The sequence below is a fragment of the Varroa jacobsoni genome, unplaced genomic scaffold, assembly GCF_002532875.2.
Source record: "Varroa jacobsoni isolate VJ856 unplaced genomic scaffold, vjacob_1.0 contig02182, whole genome shotgun sequence".
In the NCBI taxonomy this organism is placed as follows: domain Eukaryota; kingdom Metazoa; phylum Arthropoda; class Arachnida; order Mesostigmata; family Varroidae; genus Varroa; species Varroa jacobsoni.
The window spans coordinates 40872-60246 of NW_019214773.1; the positions used below are offsets into that span (position 1 = coordinate 40872).

At 39.0% G+C, this 19375-nt stretch overlaps 2 protein-coding genes across 5 annotated transcripts; both read left to right on the forward strand.

The window, feature by feature from the left end:
* The first annotated feature begins 1357 nt into the window (after positions 1-1357).
* LOC147751868 (ABC transporter A family member 3-like) lies at positions 1358-3541 on the forward strand. Its single transcript, XM_086973267.1, has 5 exons — positions 1358-1554; positions 2011-2146; positions 2648-2742; positions 2970-3083; positions 3412-3541. Exons 2-5 carry the CDS (start codon positions 2035-2037, stop codon positions 3523-3525), a joined length of 435 nt encoding a protein of 144 aa, XP_086829393.1. The 5' UTR covers positions 1358-1554; positions 2011-2034; the 3' UTR covers positions 3526-3541.
* A 1292-nt stretch (positions 3542-4833) lies between these two features.
* On the forward strand, positions 4834-19043 carry LOC111272414 (phospholipid-transporting ATPase ABCA3). Of its 4 annotated transcripts, XM_086973266.1 has the most exons (10): positions 4834-4908; positions 5050-5249; positions 5650-5836; positions 8912-9012; positions 9161-9314; positions 9589-9756; positions 10011-10184; positions 10333-10406; positions 10819-11910; positions 12033-19043. In XM_086973266.1, exons 2-10 carry the CDS (start codon positions 5157-5159, stop codon positions 12210-12212), a joined length of 2223 nt encoding a protein of 740 aa, XP_086829392.1. In that variant the 5' UTR covers positions 4834-4908; positions 5050-5156; the 3' UTR covers positions 12213-19043. The 4 variants fall into 4 exon arrangements, with proteins under 4 accessions (XP_086829392.1, XP_086829390.1, XP_022709589.2 ...); XM_086973264.1 differs by lacking the exons at positions 4834-4908; positions 5050-5249; positions 5650-5836 and adding an exon at positions 7284-7519 and having other exon boundaries at positions 10819-10939; positions 11015-11910; XM_022853854.2 differs by lacking the exons at positions 4834-4908; positions 5050-5249; positions 5650-5836 and adding an exon at positions 7284-7519.
* Positions 19044-19375: the final 332 nt, after the last annotated feature.

The window sequence follows — 19375 nt, forward strand, 5'->3', positions numbered from 1 at the left end:
ACAATTTTTTTATCCAACGTGTGTGTGTGTGTTTTTGGAACGCGATAGTAGCCTTAACCCCTTTGGCATTTCTAGGTATTGGAGCACAATGGACGAATATAGCGGAGCGCGCTGAGCCAGAGAACATTTCGCTGCTTGACATCATTACTATGATGGTTATATCGTGTGCACTTTATGCGTTTCTCGCCTTTTACCTTGACTCCGTCCTTCCGTGGCAGCAAGGCATACCTAAACATCCTCTGTTTCTATGCCAGCGAACATACTGGTGTCCTCCTCAAACAGATGAAGATGAAGATGATTTATCAGGTAGCGTAATCGAAGATTCAGCCTTTCGTGCAAGAGTGTTCGAAAAAGAGCCAAGCAATCTTGGCCGACCGGCCATTGAATTTCGTCGTATTGTTCATCAATACCACTGTAATGATAAACCTGTTCTCGATAACCTTTCGCTCAAACTGTACCGTGATCAAATAACAGTTATTATTGGTCATAATGGCTCTGGTAAAACGACGGCTCTGAGCATCCTCGCCGGCTTGTTCCCGCCGAAATCTGGCGAAGTTTTCATCAATAACTATAACGTACGTACAAATACGAATCGAGCACGTCGGGGTGTCGGATTATGTCCACAGCAGAACGTAATCTTCGATGAGTTAACTGTAAAAGAAAATTTGGAGTTTTTTTTAATGATCAAAGGTTGGTAAATCAACGCAAAAATTGCACTGGTCAACAATAACTTACTTATTTGTCTTTTCCTCTCACGTGCAGGTGACATAATCTAGTGCTTGAGTTAGGTTAGTCGGTGCTTAGGATGTGCTTAGGACCCAGAGATCTGACGAAGCGCCTAACGGCGATCCCTAGCGTGAATAGAAACACAGAAAAATTATTTCATACAAGAAGACCTTATCCGACGACTAATCCGACGAATTGCTGACGTATTTTAACCTAGGTGCGAACGAAATGGACGCTGAAACGGAAATTAATAAAATTCTATTTGAAGTTAATTTGGAGGCTAAACAAGATGTGCAAGCAAGCAAACTTACTACTGAAATGAAACGAAAGCTTTGCATGGCCCATGCTATGATCGGCGGAAGCAACGTAGGTAAAGTGGGATGGCTTGATGGGTAACGTGAGATAACTTTCATTATTTCCTATTAAGGATGATTATGATAACCTATTAAGGATTTCTTTACGGACGGCAAATATGCTTTTGCCTCAGTAATGGTGCAGTGGTAACGTGTTTTTCTACTAAACCAAGGAGCGCGTGAGAAGGTCTAGGTTCGAATCTGTGCGTGGACACTATTCGCTTTTTGCTCAAAAGGGTTAGCCATTTTAGGGCATTAGCAAGGGTGAAATTCGAAACATCTATATCTGCGCTTATGCCTGAGTTGAAATCTGTAGGCTCTCGTTTAACTGAAATAGAACGTAAGCGAGCCCGCTCTCAAACTAATCTATTGGCTATTTGAGTGCCTGTATTGGTTTCAGATTCTCATCCTTGATGAACCTACCACTGGCTTAGATCCTGAAGGAAGGCGGCAAATTTGGACAATACTCGAAAAGGTAGGATAGCATGGCGACAAAATGAACGTTTCTATCCAAACTGCCGCCTAAGACGGCTTTGTGAAGCGTATATAAGACATGCAGATCAGAATAGAATAGGCTACTTGAAAAAAAGAATCCTTGTTTTATGTACAATTTTCCATGCAAAAGAAACATCGTGACCATACTTTCAGTCAAAGAACTAAACGTGCAATGCTTGGAAAAAAACATTTTTTCTAAGTTTCCCAAATGAATGGTAATTTTTTTCTTTGCGATAAGCAATCTTACTTTAATACGCTTTATTATTATTAAACTAAAAATTATTGGATGCTCGGCCCTACCCTGCTCATTAAATAATCACTTTTAAGAATAAATGATTTTTAATTATATATTACTAAATAAAAACAAGCACGACTACATTACATTAAGATTGCTTTTGAAAAACGTTACAAATGATCTTTTCTGCGAAATTTTCAGGCACGTAACGGTCGAACTATACTAATGACAACCCACCATATGGACGAAGCAGACGTTCTCGGCGACCGAGTCGCTTTCCTATCATATGGTAAACTCAAGTGCGTCGGATCACCATTGTTCTTAAAGAATTTGTACGGTGAGATGGCGAACATTACGCTAACACATACCTTTGATTGGGTTTTGAAGTCTGTAGAAATAAGTTTACCTATTTTATTGTTATCGGACTACGTTGAAAGATTCGTATTTAACGAGATACCATATCGACGCTTCTATATAGAAGCAAAAGTATGTAGATCTTACTTTGAATAATCAAATTTAGCAGTCCAGAATCAGCTACATATTTAGTAACAAGTAAACAGCGTTAATCAGACGAAAATCCTATCCGCTTAAGAAACTAGTTGTGCGTAAGGGAAAGAAGCCTACCTGTTCGATTTGCGAGTTGTCTGATCATTATTAGTATTTGCGCTAAAATCGATAGAGTTCCACTAAGCGACCTACTAGGTGCTGATGGCCTGTGCACCTTCAAGGGCTTACACAAACCACCGAAGCTCCTGTTACTTATACTTTAAAATTCAAAATGCCAATATGTTATGCCTATGTTAATGGAATTGTGCGGGACGATGTCTATCGATTTCAGAGACGGGGTATAAACTGAGATGTATTAAGACCAACATCGACGTTGATGTTCAACCAACTCTGCATATTGTAAAGGGGCATCTCGGCAGAAAACAGGTTAATTACTTACTGGGTTAATCAAATACAAAGCCTATAATTGGATATTGTCGATTACCTATTCATCAATTAATTTGTTTACCCATATTGATCATCATCTAAACGAATGAAGTGACCAGTCTATAATTAGCTTTTCGCAATTAACCGGTTCCGATAATGTCAGCTGTAGCTGTTTTCCCGTCACTGCTTTTGCAATGACTGAGTTCAATTTGGACTTGTGTACGCAGGTTCAACTAACGTCAGATATCGGACTAGAATTCTGTATCAATCTCGGTACACCAGACGCCATTGACCTGATTCAACTGTTCCGGGATCTTGAAGAAAGTAGACAGAGGCTTGGGGTAAGCATTAGTCCCGAATCAACTAATACATTAGATTGTCGCTGTAATGGCTTCCGTTTTTGGTGCAGGCACGTAAATTGATGTAGGTCTTAGTTGGAACCAAGTTATTTATACTTAACTTAAGTTGACACCGATTTCAACGGCCTACTAAGACTAGCTCACACGTTAAACGAACGCAGACTCACAGCTAGAGACCAACGGCCCGCGTGTTAATTAATTCCACGGGTCAAAGAATAGGAATGGGTTCATTCAAGCTAATAGGCATAAGTTTTCACGCTTAAAACCTACAAAAGACTCAGTGCTTGTTGTTGTTTGACATTAATTGCAGATCGGTAGTTTGGGCGTTTCAATAACTACCATGGAGGATGTTTTTCTTAAAGTTGATGAACTACAAGATTCTGAGAAGCCGTCAAATGAATGCTCCCGTAGGCTGTTTTCGTAACTTTTTGAAAATTTGTAGTTAATCACGTAACTACGCAAAATGCACCACAAAGCAGGGCGTCTTGAATACTTTTCTTTCGTTTATTTTTTTTTTCATAACTTTTTCTTATTTACGACAAACCAGCCGCAGCAACAGCCTAGAACCTTCTACAGATTTTACAATAGACAATGGGTAGTACCATAGTCTTTACCGTTTTAAAAGTGTTCTTATTGATTTTTTAGAATTCGTCGCAAAGTTCTAGACGGAATGCCGGACATGAAAGCAGAGAAACTGACAGTGGCTTTTGAGTTATAGTGCAATTTTTCTTCCTCCAAAACGCCTAAAGGTCGAAAGTTCAGTTATTTACGTAAATATTTTTAACGTTAGTGGGTAAACCTGAAAGGAGCACATTAGATTGAATCTAGTTCCGTCTTTGGCAGCACCATTTTGACGGGCCATGAAACTATATCACGGCCCGACTTCAAGAAATCCATACTGGGAAAATAGAAATTTGACTGTAAATAGATTGAAAGTCGGATTCATCACCCGTGGATGGGTATACCGAGCGGAACTTTCAATCTGCTTTATCTTGTTTGGCGGAGATCAGATATCTGAGTACCGAACAAAAAAAAATCGGCCTAATAAGTGAACTGCAGCTCAAATGGCGAGTATCAGGCACTGTAATGCGATAGCGAGATCTTACCCTTCAAAAACGCTTTTTGTGGCCGAAGGCGGTATGAGCGGAGTAGCCCAGAGATGTGCTAGAAAAAAAACACGGACTAGTCCGTCTCATCTGCTATGCAGATCTCCCCGCCTCTGGAACCGACGTTCCGGGTAGATGAAATTTTTTTCTAGCGGCATTACGTCAATTGGCCTGAGCATGACGTAAAATTCTGTTAGCAACGGAGCACATGCTTATAATAAAGTAAAGAGAAAAGTATTTCTCGAATCGTTGAGTTCACTTTGCAAAAGCACCGAAAAATAGGAACAACTTCAGTTCGTATAGTATAAGATATTATTGTCTTATAATATCTAATCTTATAATAAATAATCTAAAAACATGTAGTATACTCATATTGGTCCAGTTTATAAAATTCGTACTATTAAAATGACAACGTCGGTATATGTTGAATAGGACAAGAATTTTGTTCGATGAAAGCTCTTGAAAAACTGCGGAACAAAAATCTTTTCGAATGGAAATACCCAAAAATAGCCACAAGCGTTCTTTGCACAAAACGTTGCTCTAACTACAATTCGAAATTATTCAGGTTCATCTAACCAAATGACCGTTCGATTTAGAGAATTAGAACGAGAATTTTCGACCGATTCGGGGAGGTGGCGGAATGTACACATAAAGACATCAAAGACTTACAAAGAATTACATCAGAGACGTGGAAGCGAAACGTCAGTAAAGAAAGATCCATTATTACCATGAGTAAAATATACTTCACTTTGACCCAATATATTCATGTGCTTTTGTTATCGGCGTTATTTAACAATGGTCTAGGGGACTCACTTTTGTTTTGTCTTCGTAATTTGCTTCAGTGGAGCCGTTCCCTAATTGTGTCTCAGAAACCGGATGGACTCTATACCGAAACCAGTTTTGGGCTTTGTTTCTTAAGCGGGTTCATCTTATCAGACGTCAGTGGTCCATGTTAATCTTCTTGATCGTGTTACCTTGTCTGCTCACGGGATATGTTGCCCTTCAGATCGAAGCGGTTTTAGGTGAGCAGGCTGTTTCAGAGGTGAGACGTTTCGCGAGGAGCTACGAACAGTAGTAATCATTATTTCCATAGCTTATTTGTCAAAAAGGCCAAGTTGTGCTATAGTAGTCCTTAAACTTTCCTAATTTTTAGTATCAAATTTTGTAAAGAAATCTGGCCCGTCAAGGAAGCACTAATAATCTTACAGATTTCTCTGCTTGACCGAGTAACCGCTTGAGGGGCCGAGTTCTTTAATATAACCTCATATATTACCTTTAATATATGAACGTTTTTAGGCAGATAGGTATCGAACCATTTCTCATATTCGCTCTAGCTTAACTGAGGATAATTCAAGCGTCAATTGTATTTTACAGGCAAACAACTATATACTATAGACAACACTAACCAAATCTAATTTATAACGCTACCTTTATCGGATCAGGCGCTTCTACTAAACTATTCATTTCCATCGTTGGCCGACGGAAGATCTTTGGAGGGCTTCATACAAAATATGGCAAAATCCCCGACGACTAACAAGGTGCCACTGATATACGCGATGGAGCAACACGGTATAAAAGTGAACCACCTTAACGTAGGAATTGACATCGATAACTACCTACTCGAAATAGGTACCGTGTTATATCCTTCTTTTACTATTATATTGAATATCATGCATAATGGTTTTATCGGAAACCCAATTTAGTGATCTATCCAATAAGTATTGCAAATATAAATGAAAAAATATCTAAATACCAAATATCGAATGCACCTGCAAGGACACTTCGTTTATGGCATATCGATTTCTGTTAATGAAGAGGTTACTGCAAAACGTCTTAGTTATTAACATGGCCCGAAAATCTGAGACCGGCGTTCTTTCCCATGCACATTACTACAAACGAAGACAGACCCTTTCTAATTACCTTTTATCGAGTCCGACCAGACTGATAAAAAAGGCCATTAACAATCATCTTTCTCTCCGGTAGATTGTTCTTCGATAACTTCTTGAAGAATCTGGATTGGGGCAGATTTTCTCGTTCTATGAGTAACAGATTTGAACACCAACGTTTACTTTTAACGTTGGTTTAAAGAAAAGATTTTTATCTTTTCGCTTCTCAACTTGCGTCTTGTCCCACGTTTTAGAGAGTAGAAGTATTATGCACACCTAATGTATTCTAACCTCATTTCTCTTGACCACTACGTTTTGTATTTTTGATTTTGGAATTTTTGAGAAACTTTAATAATGATAATTTGACAGATCGGCGCAATTAGTCTCCTATTTAAGATGCTTTGAGAAGCCTTCACAATCATATCATGCAAACCACTGAAACTATACATCCGGGGTCAGTAAACATTTTTCAAGTTTCCTAATGAAAGCCAAAACGGCTATTTTTTGCTATGGGTTGGTGCCAAGTATTGTCTTTGATATGTCTAATGACTTTCGGCTTTCCCTGGAGGACAATCTTCGAAGAAAGACATCGTTTAAGTAAACCGTCCAGATTTTTTTGAGGCGTTATCGCCGTCTAATTTCGGTCCGCGCCATTCGTCGATGTGGTCGGCTCAACTTCGTCGCTGTAGCTGCTTGCTCTCATTTTAGGCACAGTACAATATAATACACATTTTCTTGACAACTTCGTTCTTTACTACTTCACCTGTAACTTCAGGTACCGAATTGCGTCTCTTCTAACCGTTAACATTGTCCATTTGTCCACCATGGTTCTCTCGTTGCTGATTCGTTCTTACTTTTTCGTTGGTTTTTAATAAAAATCGATATATTGCAGTGCCGAGCTTTTAGCGATTTTTTGAGACAGTGTAGTGGAAATGTAATTGCCAAACACTTGGTAAATCACTCAATTAAAAAAGGGGGCTGCCGATAGTCAAGTAGTCGAATCACTGTGATCGAGCTCGGCAGTTGCCAAAGGATTTGTATCCTTGACTTACTTACCTCAACATAGGTGGGAAAACTAAACAAACACGGTCGATAGATTTTACCGTATATTATTTCGTAGCTTAACATTAAGAATGAATGGCTTATACTTAACGTAAAGCAAAGACCCAGCCACTGAGGTTCAAGGAAAGATGGCAGATGGGAGGTACGTCGAACCTTTCCGGATTGAAAGATGATGTATTGTGGTTCAATGCGGAACCGTACCATGTCGGCGCTACAGCGCTAGCTCGGTGGCAGACCGCCGTTCTATATGAACTTACGCAAAGCTCTAACAGCTTAAGTAAAAATCTACCAGTTGGGGTGCATGTCACGAACGAGCTGGTCGGCACTCCACCTCTGCACTTTTCTTCTGTTCGGATCTTGTACAGTAAGTTGATCAACTCCTATCTACATACGGATCGAATGTATCAGTTTTGCTGATGTTCTTTTATGATGACACCTTACCTAGTTTTAGTATCTACCTGTCCATCCGGGGTTACTGAATCAATGTCTTACGATCATTTTCGTTCGTGGTACCCTAATGTGTGATTACTTAGAAAATAACGAAATAACTTCTGGTAACAAGAGAGTACAACACCATTCCTTTACGGTGCAAGGACTGTTCAGATGCATATACCCTTCCTTTTATTGTTCCTTACATTGTTAAAGAACAGGGTCGAGTTCCTTTTTCGTATAATTTAGATCAAAATAAATGATGATCGTCGCTAACTTTCCGAGATTCATGCTAATTGTCATTGCACTGGCTGGACCAATGCGTGCCTCAATTTGAAGAAAACGACGAGGACCCAGCCAGTAGCAACATGAGCTAGAAATTCTACGGTCCTAGACTATCTAGGGTAATTTTTTACTATTTGATTCGCTACTATGGCGTTCGTCTTATCGGGTTTATTTTCTCGATTTAAATCAACCAAATCGATTTTCCTGCACTTTATTAGCAATAGTTCTTCATATTTATACTAATAAATAGAATATATGAAAAATGCTGGAAGTTCTGTTTAGAGGTCAAGTTCCGTTTCAAGGCTTTTTCTTTCAATTTAGCAAGCAAGCCAGCCAAGTCTTGCTAAATCTTAAAGTTAACGCACTAAAGGTTATTAAACACCATTCGAGTATATTGCCTTTTACTTGCAATTTATATATAAATAGATTTATATAAATAATTTATTGTAAGTGAAAGGCAATATACTCGGAATGGTGTTTAATAAATTAATCGAGCATTCTCTAAAAGTTTTTTTTTTAGACCATTTTCTTTTTATGTATCTCGGAAAGCATTCGTTAGACTAAAGTAAGCATTAGAGCCAAAAATTTCAATTTTTGGCCTTTCTATGCTTTTTCGATTAAGTTTTAATAGGCGATAATAAAATAGTAGTCCATTAGATCACCTATCGGGGAATAGTCTATAGTAGTGACACCTGTGGTTTGCTAAACACTTCTCACTTTTTTTTGAGAAGGCTGTTTTTCCATACCTGAAGCTATTTCGTTACTATTTTCATGTTTTGTCTTATAGCTTGCTATTTTCTGTATAGTTGGCAAACTAAAATTGGAAAAAATTGGACTGTGTATATACATGTTTTAGATCGCTACAGGAGCCACGAAAACGAAGAACGTTTTGCATTATTGTTTTCATTTGCATAATATAGTAATCGTTGAATAAGGAAAGGGTACATATGTCGTAGTTTTTGTACAGTATGAAAATGGTATAATTCAACCTAAGCTTACCGATGTATTCTCTAAAGATGTTTTTAAATATTATTCATTTCAGTTCGTACGATGACGTTCCTACTGATACAATTAGCTACTAGTCTTTTGGTCAGCCCTGTGATCTTCTTTCCTATTGAGGAACGTGTAACTAAATCAAGGCTGGTACGTTTAGTGCACGATTTGCAACTTACCTATATATAGGTAAATATCAACCAACGGAACAGAACAAAGTTGCAATGAACACTGACGCGTTGTACTTCGCTAATTGAAATCTTGCATTAATTTATACTGCTATGTTTGAGATTCTCAGATGCAAAAGATGTCTGGCGTTCACGGAACGATTTTCTATGGGGCATCGTTGTTTTTTGACTTTATCGTCATGTTGGTCTGTTCATTCCTCGTAACGCTGGTTTTAGCTGTATGCAATCCCGCGGAGTCTCTCAGAATTCAGACCGATGCCAGCGGTAAGTTCAATTTCAAATGAAAACGTTTCACCTGGCAGCCGGTGAAACGTAGCGTTATCTTAAGGAGAAAACTGACAAACATTTACAACAGTTCCCCGAATGATGCTGTGATAAGCATGAGGCGTGACTTCGTTTCGGCTTGTTCGTTCGCATAGTAAAAGCGTTATTATATTTAAAAAACTGGAGTCGGTGAGATCATGCGTCCTTATCGAACTTCAATCGGTCAAAGTAACTCAATGACCTAACGTATTATTATTATCTGCGTACATTTCAGCGGCTATATGGCTTCTCCTCATTGAGTATGGTTTCGCAATGATTAAAATCGCGTATATGTTGGCCTATTGGTTCAACTCACCCTGGACAGGTTTTACGGCGATGGTGGCGGGCACTGCGCTTATTGCTGGCGTCATTGTTCCCATCGTAACATTCATCATATTTCTCGGTACGCTAACCTAGATACGAACGTAGGTAATCATAGCTGATCTAGCAATAAAAAGCTCTCGGCACAACAGTAGTAGTAGTAGTAGTAGTAGTATTGTTCATGTCTGTATCGATCTGTTACAAAGCAAGGTTTTCAACGCACTTTTCAGGCTCGGATTAAAGATCTTCGCTTGCGCATTAGGTTGCATGTAACTACTCCGTAGGTAGTATTCGATGATGTTCGAATATAAAACTTAATTATCAATTTTACACTAGGGAATATCGAGAAAATCGGAGCTATCCTCAATTACGTTCCACAGTTCGCCGTTGTTTGGGGATTTTCAAATATACAGCTCAACGTTCACTCGAAAAAGATATGTGAGAGCCTCTCCAATAAAACACTGATCACCTTCTGTGTTTCGCCACTGAGAATTGATGCCTGCTGCCAATGTAAGTTCGTAAAGGGTCGTAATTTGCAGCCATATCCCTCATGGAGAATCAGGTTTTGGTAAAAATACAGGCCTCTTTGCAAACGGAGAGTGGAACGTCTTATGAATGCAATGTCTAAACGAGCGCCTTTTTTCTCTATCGTTCACAGTATGCTCTAATCAAACTTCATCGTCCGTATACTGCTACGAACGAAAGAGCTCGTTTAGTGTCGTAGTTGACCAGGTAAGGCATACTCAGCTTAAAATGATTGATGAGCATTGCATACGCACGTAATAAATCGCCGTAATTGCTGGACGTCTAATAACGTTCCATAGCTATTTTGAAGGAAATACAAATTTGATATTTGTACATCACGCGTCGTCATGTACGAGTAGGTTGTAACTGAATATAAAAGCTATCCCATGTGAGTCATGAAGGACATGAGTGAGCTCCGCAATTCACAGACAGATACAAACGTGCCTTTACAGGTAGGTAACTTAATTTGAGCGAATATAAACTACAAGAGTAGCACATTTTCGATACATATGGCATGTGAACAGAAATCGAATTCTTTTGTCAGCAGCAACTTTCCTAATAATAGTATATTCGTATTAAGACCGATGATTAGTTTGAAGCTATTCATTGTGTTTTACAGATGTACGCCCTTTTCAGCGTAAGCCTTATAGCATCGATCGTGCTCATTGTCCTTGAGACCTGCATCCAACGGGGCTGTAACGCACCGAAATGTCTCCAGAGGATGCGACGAAGTGCAACAGGTAAAATGCTGACTTCGCATTTAACTAGCATCGACCATTTTTTATTTTTATGGAAATTGGCATTTATTTTTACAGGAGAGACGAAAGTGCTAAGTGACGCTGATGTTTTGGCTGAACAGCGAAAAGTCAGAGATGCTGTCAGGGCTGGTAAGCAAGCTAATTACGCTCTTTTAGCGCACGACTTAACAAAGGACTATGGCTTATGCTACTCGTTTCGAGCGGTTGACCATGTTTCGTTTGCGGTTAAAAAAAATGAAAACTTTGGCCTTCTCGGAGTTAATGGCGCTGGAAAGACAACAATATTCGGCATGCTTACGGGCGATTTAACGATGTCTGACGGGAATGCTTATATTTCTCACTCGGATCTACGGAGCTCGCGCACTGAATACCAGAGCTATGTAGGCTTCTGTCCACAAGTCGATGACTTGCTTGGCGGCATGTCAGGTCAAGAAATGCTTGAGCTATTTTGTGCCCTTCGAGGGGTGCGATCTGAGCAGCGAGCCTCTCTCATCGCGCTGATAGTGACCCTTGCCGACCTCGAGCCGTACGCCGACAAGTTAATCTCGACCTATAGTGGCGGAAACAAACGGAAACTTGCTATCGCTTTGGCGATGATTGGTAACCTTCCAGTAATCTGCCTCGATAAGCCAACATCCGGCATAGATCCAGCTGCGCGTCGCAAGATCTGGGCGATGCTGGCCAAAGCACAGCGAGAACTAGGTACATCTATAATTTTGAGCTCGCATTCGATGGACGAATGCGAAACTCTCTGTGGGCGAATGGCAATTATAGTCAACGGCACTTTCCGGTGTCTCGGTTCATCACAGCATATTAGAGGGAAGTTTGCTCAAGGGTATACACTTACAATCAAAGTAAGGCCTTCTGACGATGACGCTACTGTGGTTTCCGATATATGCGCGCTTATGGACCGTTTGTTCTCCATGAAAAATCAACTCACCGATGTTCATCAGGTCAGTGCCTACTCATTAACGGCTAACGCTCATACGAGTTCAATTACCATGCGTAAGTCGACATGAATGAATGAATGAATAACTATGCTAAGTAAATAATGATTTTTTTTGTTCTTTTTTAGAACACATTAACTTACTACATCAAGGATCCAAACCTTCGCTGGAGCGAGCTGTTTGAAGTCGTCAAAGAGCTGCAAGAACAATTCAGTCTCGAGGATTCTGTGGTATCAGATACAAGCCTCGAGCAAATTTTTTTAGCGTTTGCAGCCACACAAGCGCCTGACGAATCGATCAGCACTTGATGATTAAGTGAATAGAAACGTGCAGTTGCTGTGGTCATTTTGCTCGCTTTTCTTATTTCGGGCTCAATTTTGACAAGTTAATAAAGAAATAGTTAGTAAAAAAAAAGGTTAATAAAGAAATAAAAGAAAAAAAATATTAATACTTACTGTATTTCCGTTACTTCTACCCAGAAAAAATCCAAGAATTAAAGGTTTAGTGAGTGTTAGATAAACGCCCTAGCAGTGAAAACTGATTGGCGGTGGATAATACATATCTACCTTTTTACTCTTACTGGCAGGATTGTTGACTGTAACAACAATATATTCAACGCTACCAAATCTATGGTTTTTAAGACTATGGTTTCTATTATGGTTTCGAAATTTTTTTCTTTGGATACATTATTCGACTGTTTAGAAACCTTGTCCAGTGTTTACTCAAGTCTTAACGCATTGAAACAAAGCTCATTCATTCTTAGTATCTGGTTTTTTTACAGCATTATTAGGGATTACTTTTTTTTATAAATGCTTTGAAAACGGCCTTTCCATTTTCTTTCCCGTATCTTCTTCTATAAGTCTTTTCGTACCGGCTTTGCTGAAATTGAGCGATATAGTGGTATTATTTTATATGATTATATATATATTAGTATTTTTGTAATTGTAACGGCAATAGCTGGTACCATTTGTTTTAATTGCTCATTCTATTATCTCCTCGATCCGTGCAATTCTCAGTAATTTCCGTCTTGATATTAGAAATGAATTCACAGTTCATAAAATAAAAACACTGCCAGGATTACATTAACAGCGATGTTGTGCTTTATTTGTAAAAATGACTTCAGTCGTTGATCTTAAAATATTTCTATATTTTACAGAACCCCCTCTTTCTGCAGCTGCATTTTTTTCGCTTTTGCCATGATGCCTCATCTTCATTTCACTGTCTATTAATTTCTTTATCAGTAATAATGATTTATCACGTTTTGATTTGTGTCGTTTTTGCCAGCTTTTCAAATTCCATTTGGAGTTTAATTCATCGTCAATCATCATTGATGTCGAAGTATTTTGGATTGAGAAAAAGACGAAATAAATCTTTTTTTTTTTTTGTCGAAGGCATTTTTTCGTCCTCTTATTAGCAGTATTTACAATACCCATTTTTGTTACCTCTTAATGATGGTTCCCATCGTTTCTCGTATGGTTTTTCCCTATTTCCATTTTTCAAGAAGTAGCACTGAATTACTCCGTTGTAATGCATTGCTTCATCGTTAAATTCCATTTCAGTTCACCGTTGTTTTATCTCAGCTTTGATGTTGGCTAGACAATTTCATGCCTGCCACTTCATTCGCGCGCTTTTTCAAACCCATCCAATTATTATTATTATTATTGATCCAATTCTTTGAAAATACGCTACGACTATTTCGTTCACGCATTGGCGCTGTCAATCAATCCAGACATATTATCATAATCATCACGATAGTTAGCTATATCATTCGTTCTTTATTGTCGTAATTATTAATAGCAGTTACATTATTTATTATTGTAAATTATATAATAATATACTATTATTACGACATCACTATGGTCAATATCGTTTTGTTTTGTCGCATTTTGTTTTTCTCGTATATTCGTCTGCTGTTTTACTGCTGCTATTGCCGCCTAGACTATATCTCTGCCGTTCCCTAACTCTGCCTAGCTTGCTTTGCGTACTCATACAATTGTCATAGTATTATTTGTAGGTATGTAATGTCATTGTCGTTTAGTCATTTGCCTCCTGCCAGCAGACTTCAGCAAGTACTGTTCGCAAAAAAAAAACAACTGCTTATTTTATTGAATCTCCTTTATCGCTAGCTATCTTAGCTTATATATAGTCATCACCGTCGCCGTGTCGTTATTGTTCCTCTTTTGATACAGTTATTTCTATCATTTAAATTAGTAACAATATGACTGATAATATTACGGTAGTATTTAGTTGCTGCATTGTTCATATTCCAGAGTCCAATATTCTCTGATTGCTTTTAAAGGTAGCGCTACACACACTATTACTAGTATCTGACCGCGACTACGTAACTTCCACTCGTATACATTAGCTGTTTCCGTCTTCATCGCGCCGAGCGGCCTCAACAACCTCGCTGCTACGAGGTTCCCAAAAGAGCGGACAAAAATAGCGACGTGCAATCGCCGGGCTCTTTTCAAAGTGTATGTTCGATTTCTACAGAGACGCGGGACGGTGATAGTCCACCGGCGTGCCGCATCCCCAAGCAGAGCACGTCGAGTGCTACAGCTGTGAAAAATTGTCACTCCCAAAAAAAAGAAGAGAAAAACTTGTCTTTCACGCTTTACTTTTGTTTCACTCACACTAGCATTCTAGCCATATCATTTGCCGTACGTGGTTCATTTTGCTTCAATAGCATCACCATACAAAATGGCTGTTTGGTATAAACACTACATAGCATCATCTATTTTACTGATAATTATAGCATTACAGTATGATCTTATGTCCTTCCTTTTATTACCATCGTGTTTGTCACTATTACAAATAATGATACTACTCTTCGCTTTATGATATACGCAATCGCACCCCTGTAGCTTCAACTTTCCTAATAATAAATAAAGTCATCCATCTCACTTCCATCTAGATCCCTTTCAAATCTCTCCCCGCTTCTGGTGGTCGGAGTAGTCGACAATAGTGCGTTGCTATTACTTGTTACCGCGTTTTGTTCTTGAATGTCTACTTTTTTTTTATATTTTTCTCTCCATTTTTAGTTTCTCGCTCACCAGTGCACGGACTTTCGCTTCAAACGTCTGCGCCCCACATTCTGTAAGGAGCTGCAGATGTTCGTTGCGGGTCCTGATTTAGCGTTATGCCTACTACGGATTCTCCTAGAAAGCCAGCATCATCGTCTCATTTCATGGTAACCACATAAGCCAATCGAATGAGACAGGACTTTGCTGAACGATAAAATAAAGATAAGCAAGGGTAGCTCACGTGACATATATATATATATATATATATATATATATATATATATAAATAGGCCTCATACATGATGTTTTGTTCAGGGCAATTGAGGTCTTTTGGGAGTGTTATATGAAGAGATTTCCACCTTTGTCATTCTGTGCATACAAGATCGGTATAAGTGTTTTTCGTCACCTGTTATAGGTACGCATAAACCCTACTCACAATTAATCACGATGGAAGATGCTTTTCGGACTTCTCGTTTGCGCCTATCTGATGTGTTGCCTTTGGTTGGCCGCAAACGCATAGATATATCATCGATTTTGGTTTTTATTCCACTGTACAGCTGCTTTCACTTTGGTTCAACTTGTTTTGTTTGAAAGCGTCGAATAGATCAGTCTGGTGGACCTCTGAGGGGACCTTCACCTTCAAGCGAAACAGGAGCACCCAGCTAAGCTTGTAGGCACACGTAGGCGAAATGTCGACGAGCACCACACGTACCATTTTCGATAATAATAAATGAAAAGTGTGCTCGCCGTCAACAAATGTCCAGGAGGAACGCAAAAAAGCGATCGAATGACAATTTCAAAGGATCATATTCAATAAGAGCACCAAAGGTAGGCTTCACGCACAGGACCTTTACAACAATTCTTCAAACAATAGAAGAAAATGGCAACGGGATGAAATCGGCACAAAGAGATCACGTTATTACAAACAGCAAACGAATGCATGATTAAAAAAAATATGACAACGCAACAGTTTGCCATTATTAGCTACTAGCGAGGACGCTAGGTTACAAGTGGACACGGACATAGCTAGGTAAAAAAAGACGAATGATTGAAATGTTCTTGCAGGCAGCAGATCTCATGAGATCATCTCATCAGTAATAACGATATCAGAAACCGCAAGCAAATCGTTTCTATTCGCCCAAACAAATGCATGCAAAGATTTTTGCATGTCGCATTGAAAACATAACAAAGATTTATGTGACCCTTTCTAGCAACGCAATTGTACAACTGTTAAGCAAAAAACAATTGCCCCATTCGAGGAAGGATGTCGTCGAATACTCCTCATGTCAACCATCGCCAACGGTTATTTGGTGCTGTTCAACTCCCTTTCCATCAACTGTTTTCTATTTATGTATACTGAAAATTGCCCGAATACGGAAATAACCGTAATTTATTCATGCACTTAATCTCGAACCCACTTTTCAACAATGCAGTATATCATATAATATGCTCTGTCAAGCGCATAATGTCCCACAACATAGTCGGCTTTCAGAAAAGTAAGCTTTTGGGGTATACATTAACATCATCGCTATCGTTACGAATCATCTATTACCGACAAAAAGCAAAAATTTAACACCTGATCAGTTTTGCTCAGATTAGCACAGAAGTAGCGAAATAGGTCTTTTAGTTTTGAGACGCTACTTGGGTCAACAGAAAAATTCTTTATACTCGTTTCGTTTCTAATACTACATGTGGTCCTTTCGCAAATATCCATGGCTAAAGGAGTGGCGTACAATACGATCATGGTCCGTAATTACAAGCGGCCACGATCAGTAATACGTTGTTACATCGCAGTCACAACTTACTTCCAGATTACTATCATTTCTATCTTTAAAACAACTCCCACCGTAGACCTTCGGGATTTCTTGTGCACACAAATGCCGTCGACGGAATCGTCGAACAATTTTCAACAAGACCTCCAAGAGACCCTCTTCAGACCGACATCATTATATCACATATACATGATTATTGAGAACAAAGTGGTGCCGAAAGGTGCCAGGAATTCAAGCCAAAGCGACAATGGGGCAGTTATCAGAGGGGCAGAAAATCGTTGGTTTTAGAGCAGTACCGCAGACGCTAGCATTTACATAGCATAGAGTGTGCTAGCATTTACAGGTATTACTAGATCTGAACATGCGGCAGTAAGCGACATTAATGTTTCTGGCTAATCTAACTGATAAAGATATTTAGATAGTATATTCCGACGATATTGTTCGACCGTTTACCTGCCGAGCTGAGAAAATTTTATCGAAGGTAAATGAGCCCTAATATCTACGATTAAACTGTTGTACATTGCTTGGAACGCATGTATCGACGAACAGTGGCATAGAACGGGAGACTTTGTTGCTGCATTGTTATTATCATTGTTATTACTATCTAATATTAATGTTATATGTACGTCGCGCAAAGTGGTGATAAGCCTGTGCAGTCATTTCGATATCAACTTTTCTGCTTACAGTGATTATTACACGACAAAGCGTATCGCCGGTATCATCTGCCTTCATCCTATGCCGAAATGCGTACATTTAAGCTTTGGCTCGGGGCTACCAACGCAAAGTAAACCTGAATGCCCCTAAATGGAAGCATTATGGACCACACTGCACAGGCGTACCTGTATCGCCATAATAATGTAAGCTAACATAAGACTAGCCAATTTCGGGCGCGCGTAAGTCGCTAGCGTCACTTGCAAATTGCCCCCAATCAATCGCCGTCCCAAAAAAAGGCCGCATTGGCTACACGGGAATGACTACTGTATAAATATCGTCTTCGTACGGTATCGAAGCAGACGAAGCATATTTTCGAATAGACTTCAATAGCCCTTTCTCTCGTCAGATCTCAGGAGCTTTTTGCCCCTTTTGTAAATGCCCCCTTAGGAAATATCTCTGCAGGTGTCTATCGTATATCGGCTAACGTTACCTTTAAATATGTTATCTATAGAATTGTTACCTCAACGTTCATTACCAGCTATGCACAGACTGGCATTCAATTAAATTAATAATATTATTCATATTTTTTATAATCATAGATTTCAACTAATAGAATTGATTGCAGTGTCGAACTACAGAAGTAATGCACGATTTTCGCTCTTGTCTCTCATTTCGTTGCTAACGAGTGACACTATTAGAAAACAAACAGCCAATTCTTCTCCCGGCTGTTAAACGCAGCTGGTGAGGTGTATGTTCGATTGAATACATATAAAGCTTCATCGTCCTAATGCTTTGTCGGTTCGTATGCGTTGGTGTTTGTTGGCGATCTAATAACAATAAGAGCCGTAGATAAAGTGTCAATAACGGGTCGATGTTAAATTGATCGATGTTGACCGGCACTTGTCTATGTATGCGAAGAGAAGCGATTTGCTTCATATTGTATCCGCTACCAAATAGATGATCTGTTTCGGGGATATATCTGAGCCCAAAAAAAAATACACAGGAGCTTGCCTTTGCAAGAATGAAATGGAAACAAGTAGAAGTAGAGTCTACGACAGAGGACAGTGACACAGAAGATTATCATTTGGAAGAACGGTCGGACTGAACAATACGATAATCCACAGGATGGCTAGTTAAGGCAAATAGCAGTCGGCTGGCTGCACTCGTGATCGGAAAAAGGGCATAAGTGGCCCTTGTGTGTTATTAGAATTCAACTCTATAATCACGACATGACAACATACGGCAAAAATTACTCCCGGTTAATTTTTCATGAACTGCGTCATAACCATTCATTTTAAATAATTACAATCACATTTTTCAGGATACTTTCTGTCACAATCAACACTCATAATAATTTAATTAACATGAACTACTCTCATCAGCAATACTAATAATACATATTGTCATATTAATAATATTATCAATATTAAGCACGCGATAATTATTGAATAATAGTTACCCTATTTTACACGTCGTAGCTATCTGAACAAAAATATCTCTCGAGTTCCTGCAGTTAATAAATATTCCTAAAATAGAAATGATTATAGTAATTATAATAATAACATTCTATTACAGCAATTGAGGATTAATTTACTTATTACATACTGATGTGTACGGGGCACCTAATGGCTCAGATACATCATTTTTTTAGAATAGATTGTGACAATCATGATGACGCTAAAGCTGTCTGCTTCTATTGGTGCGATGTTGAGATGCTACCAGTTTCAAACTATTGGCGCCACTTCCTTTCTTTTTGTTTTGCAACAAGAAAAGCCTGCGCAATTTTAAGAACTTGCCGAATTTCATAAGTTACCGCATTTTTTTTTGCCTCTCTGCTTTCCCTTCGTCTCTTTGAAATGATCGACACGGAGAATGGGATTATTTAGATGGGAAATTATTACTCTCCCAGTGATACTCAACGGCAATCGCGATCTTGATTACCACCTAGGAGCGCCGATATGGCTATTCTCCTGTCCACGAGTGCGTTTGGTTCGACTATGTGTTCACACGGATACGTGTATA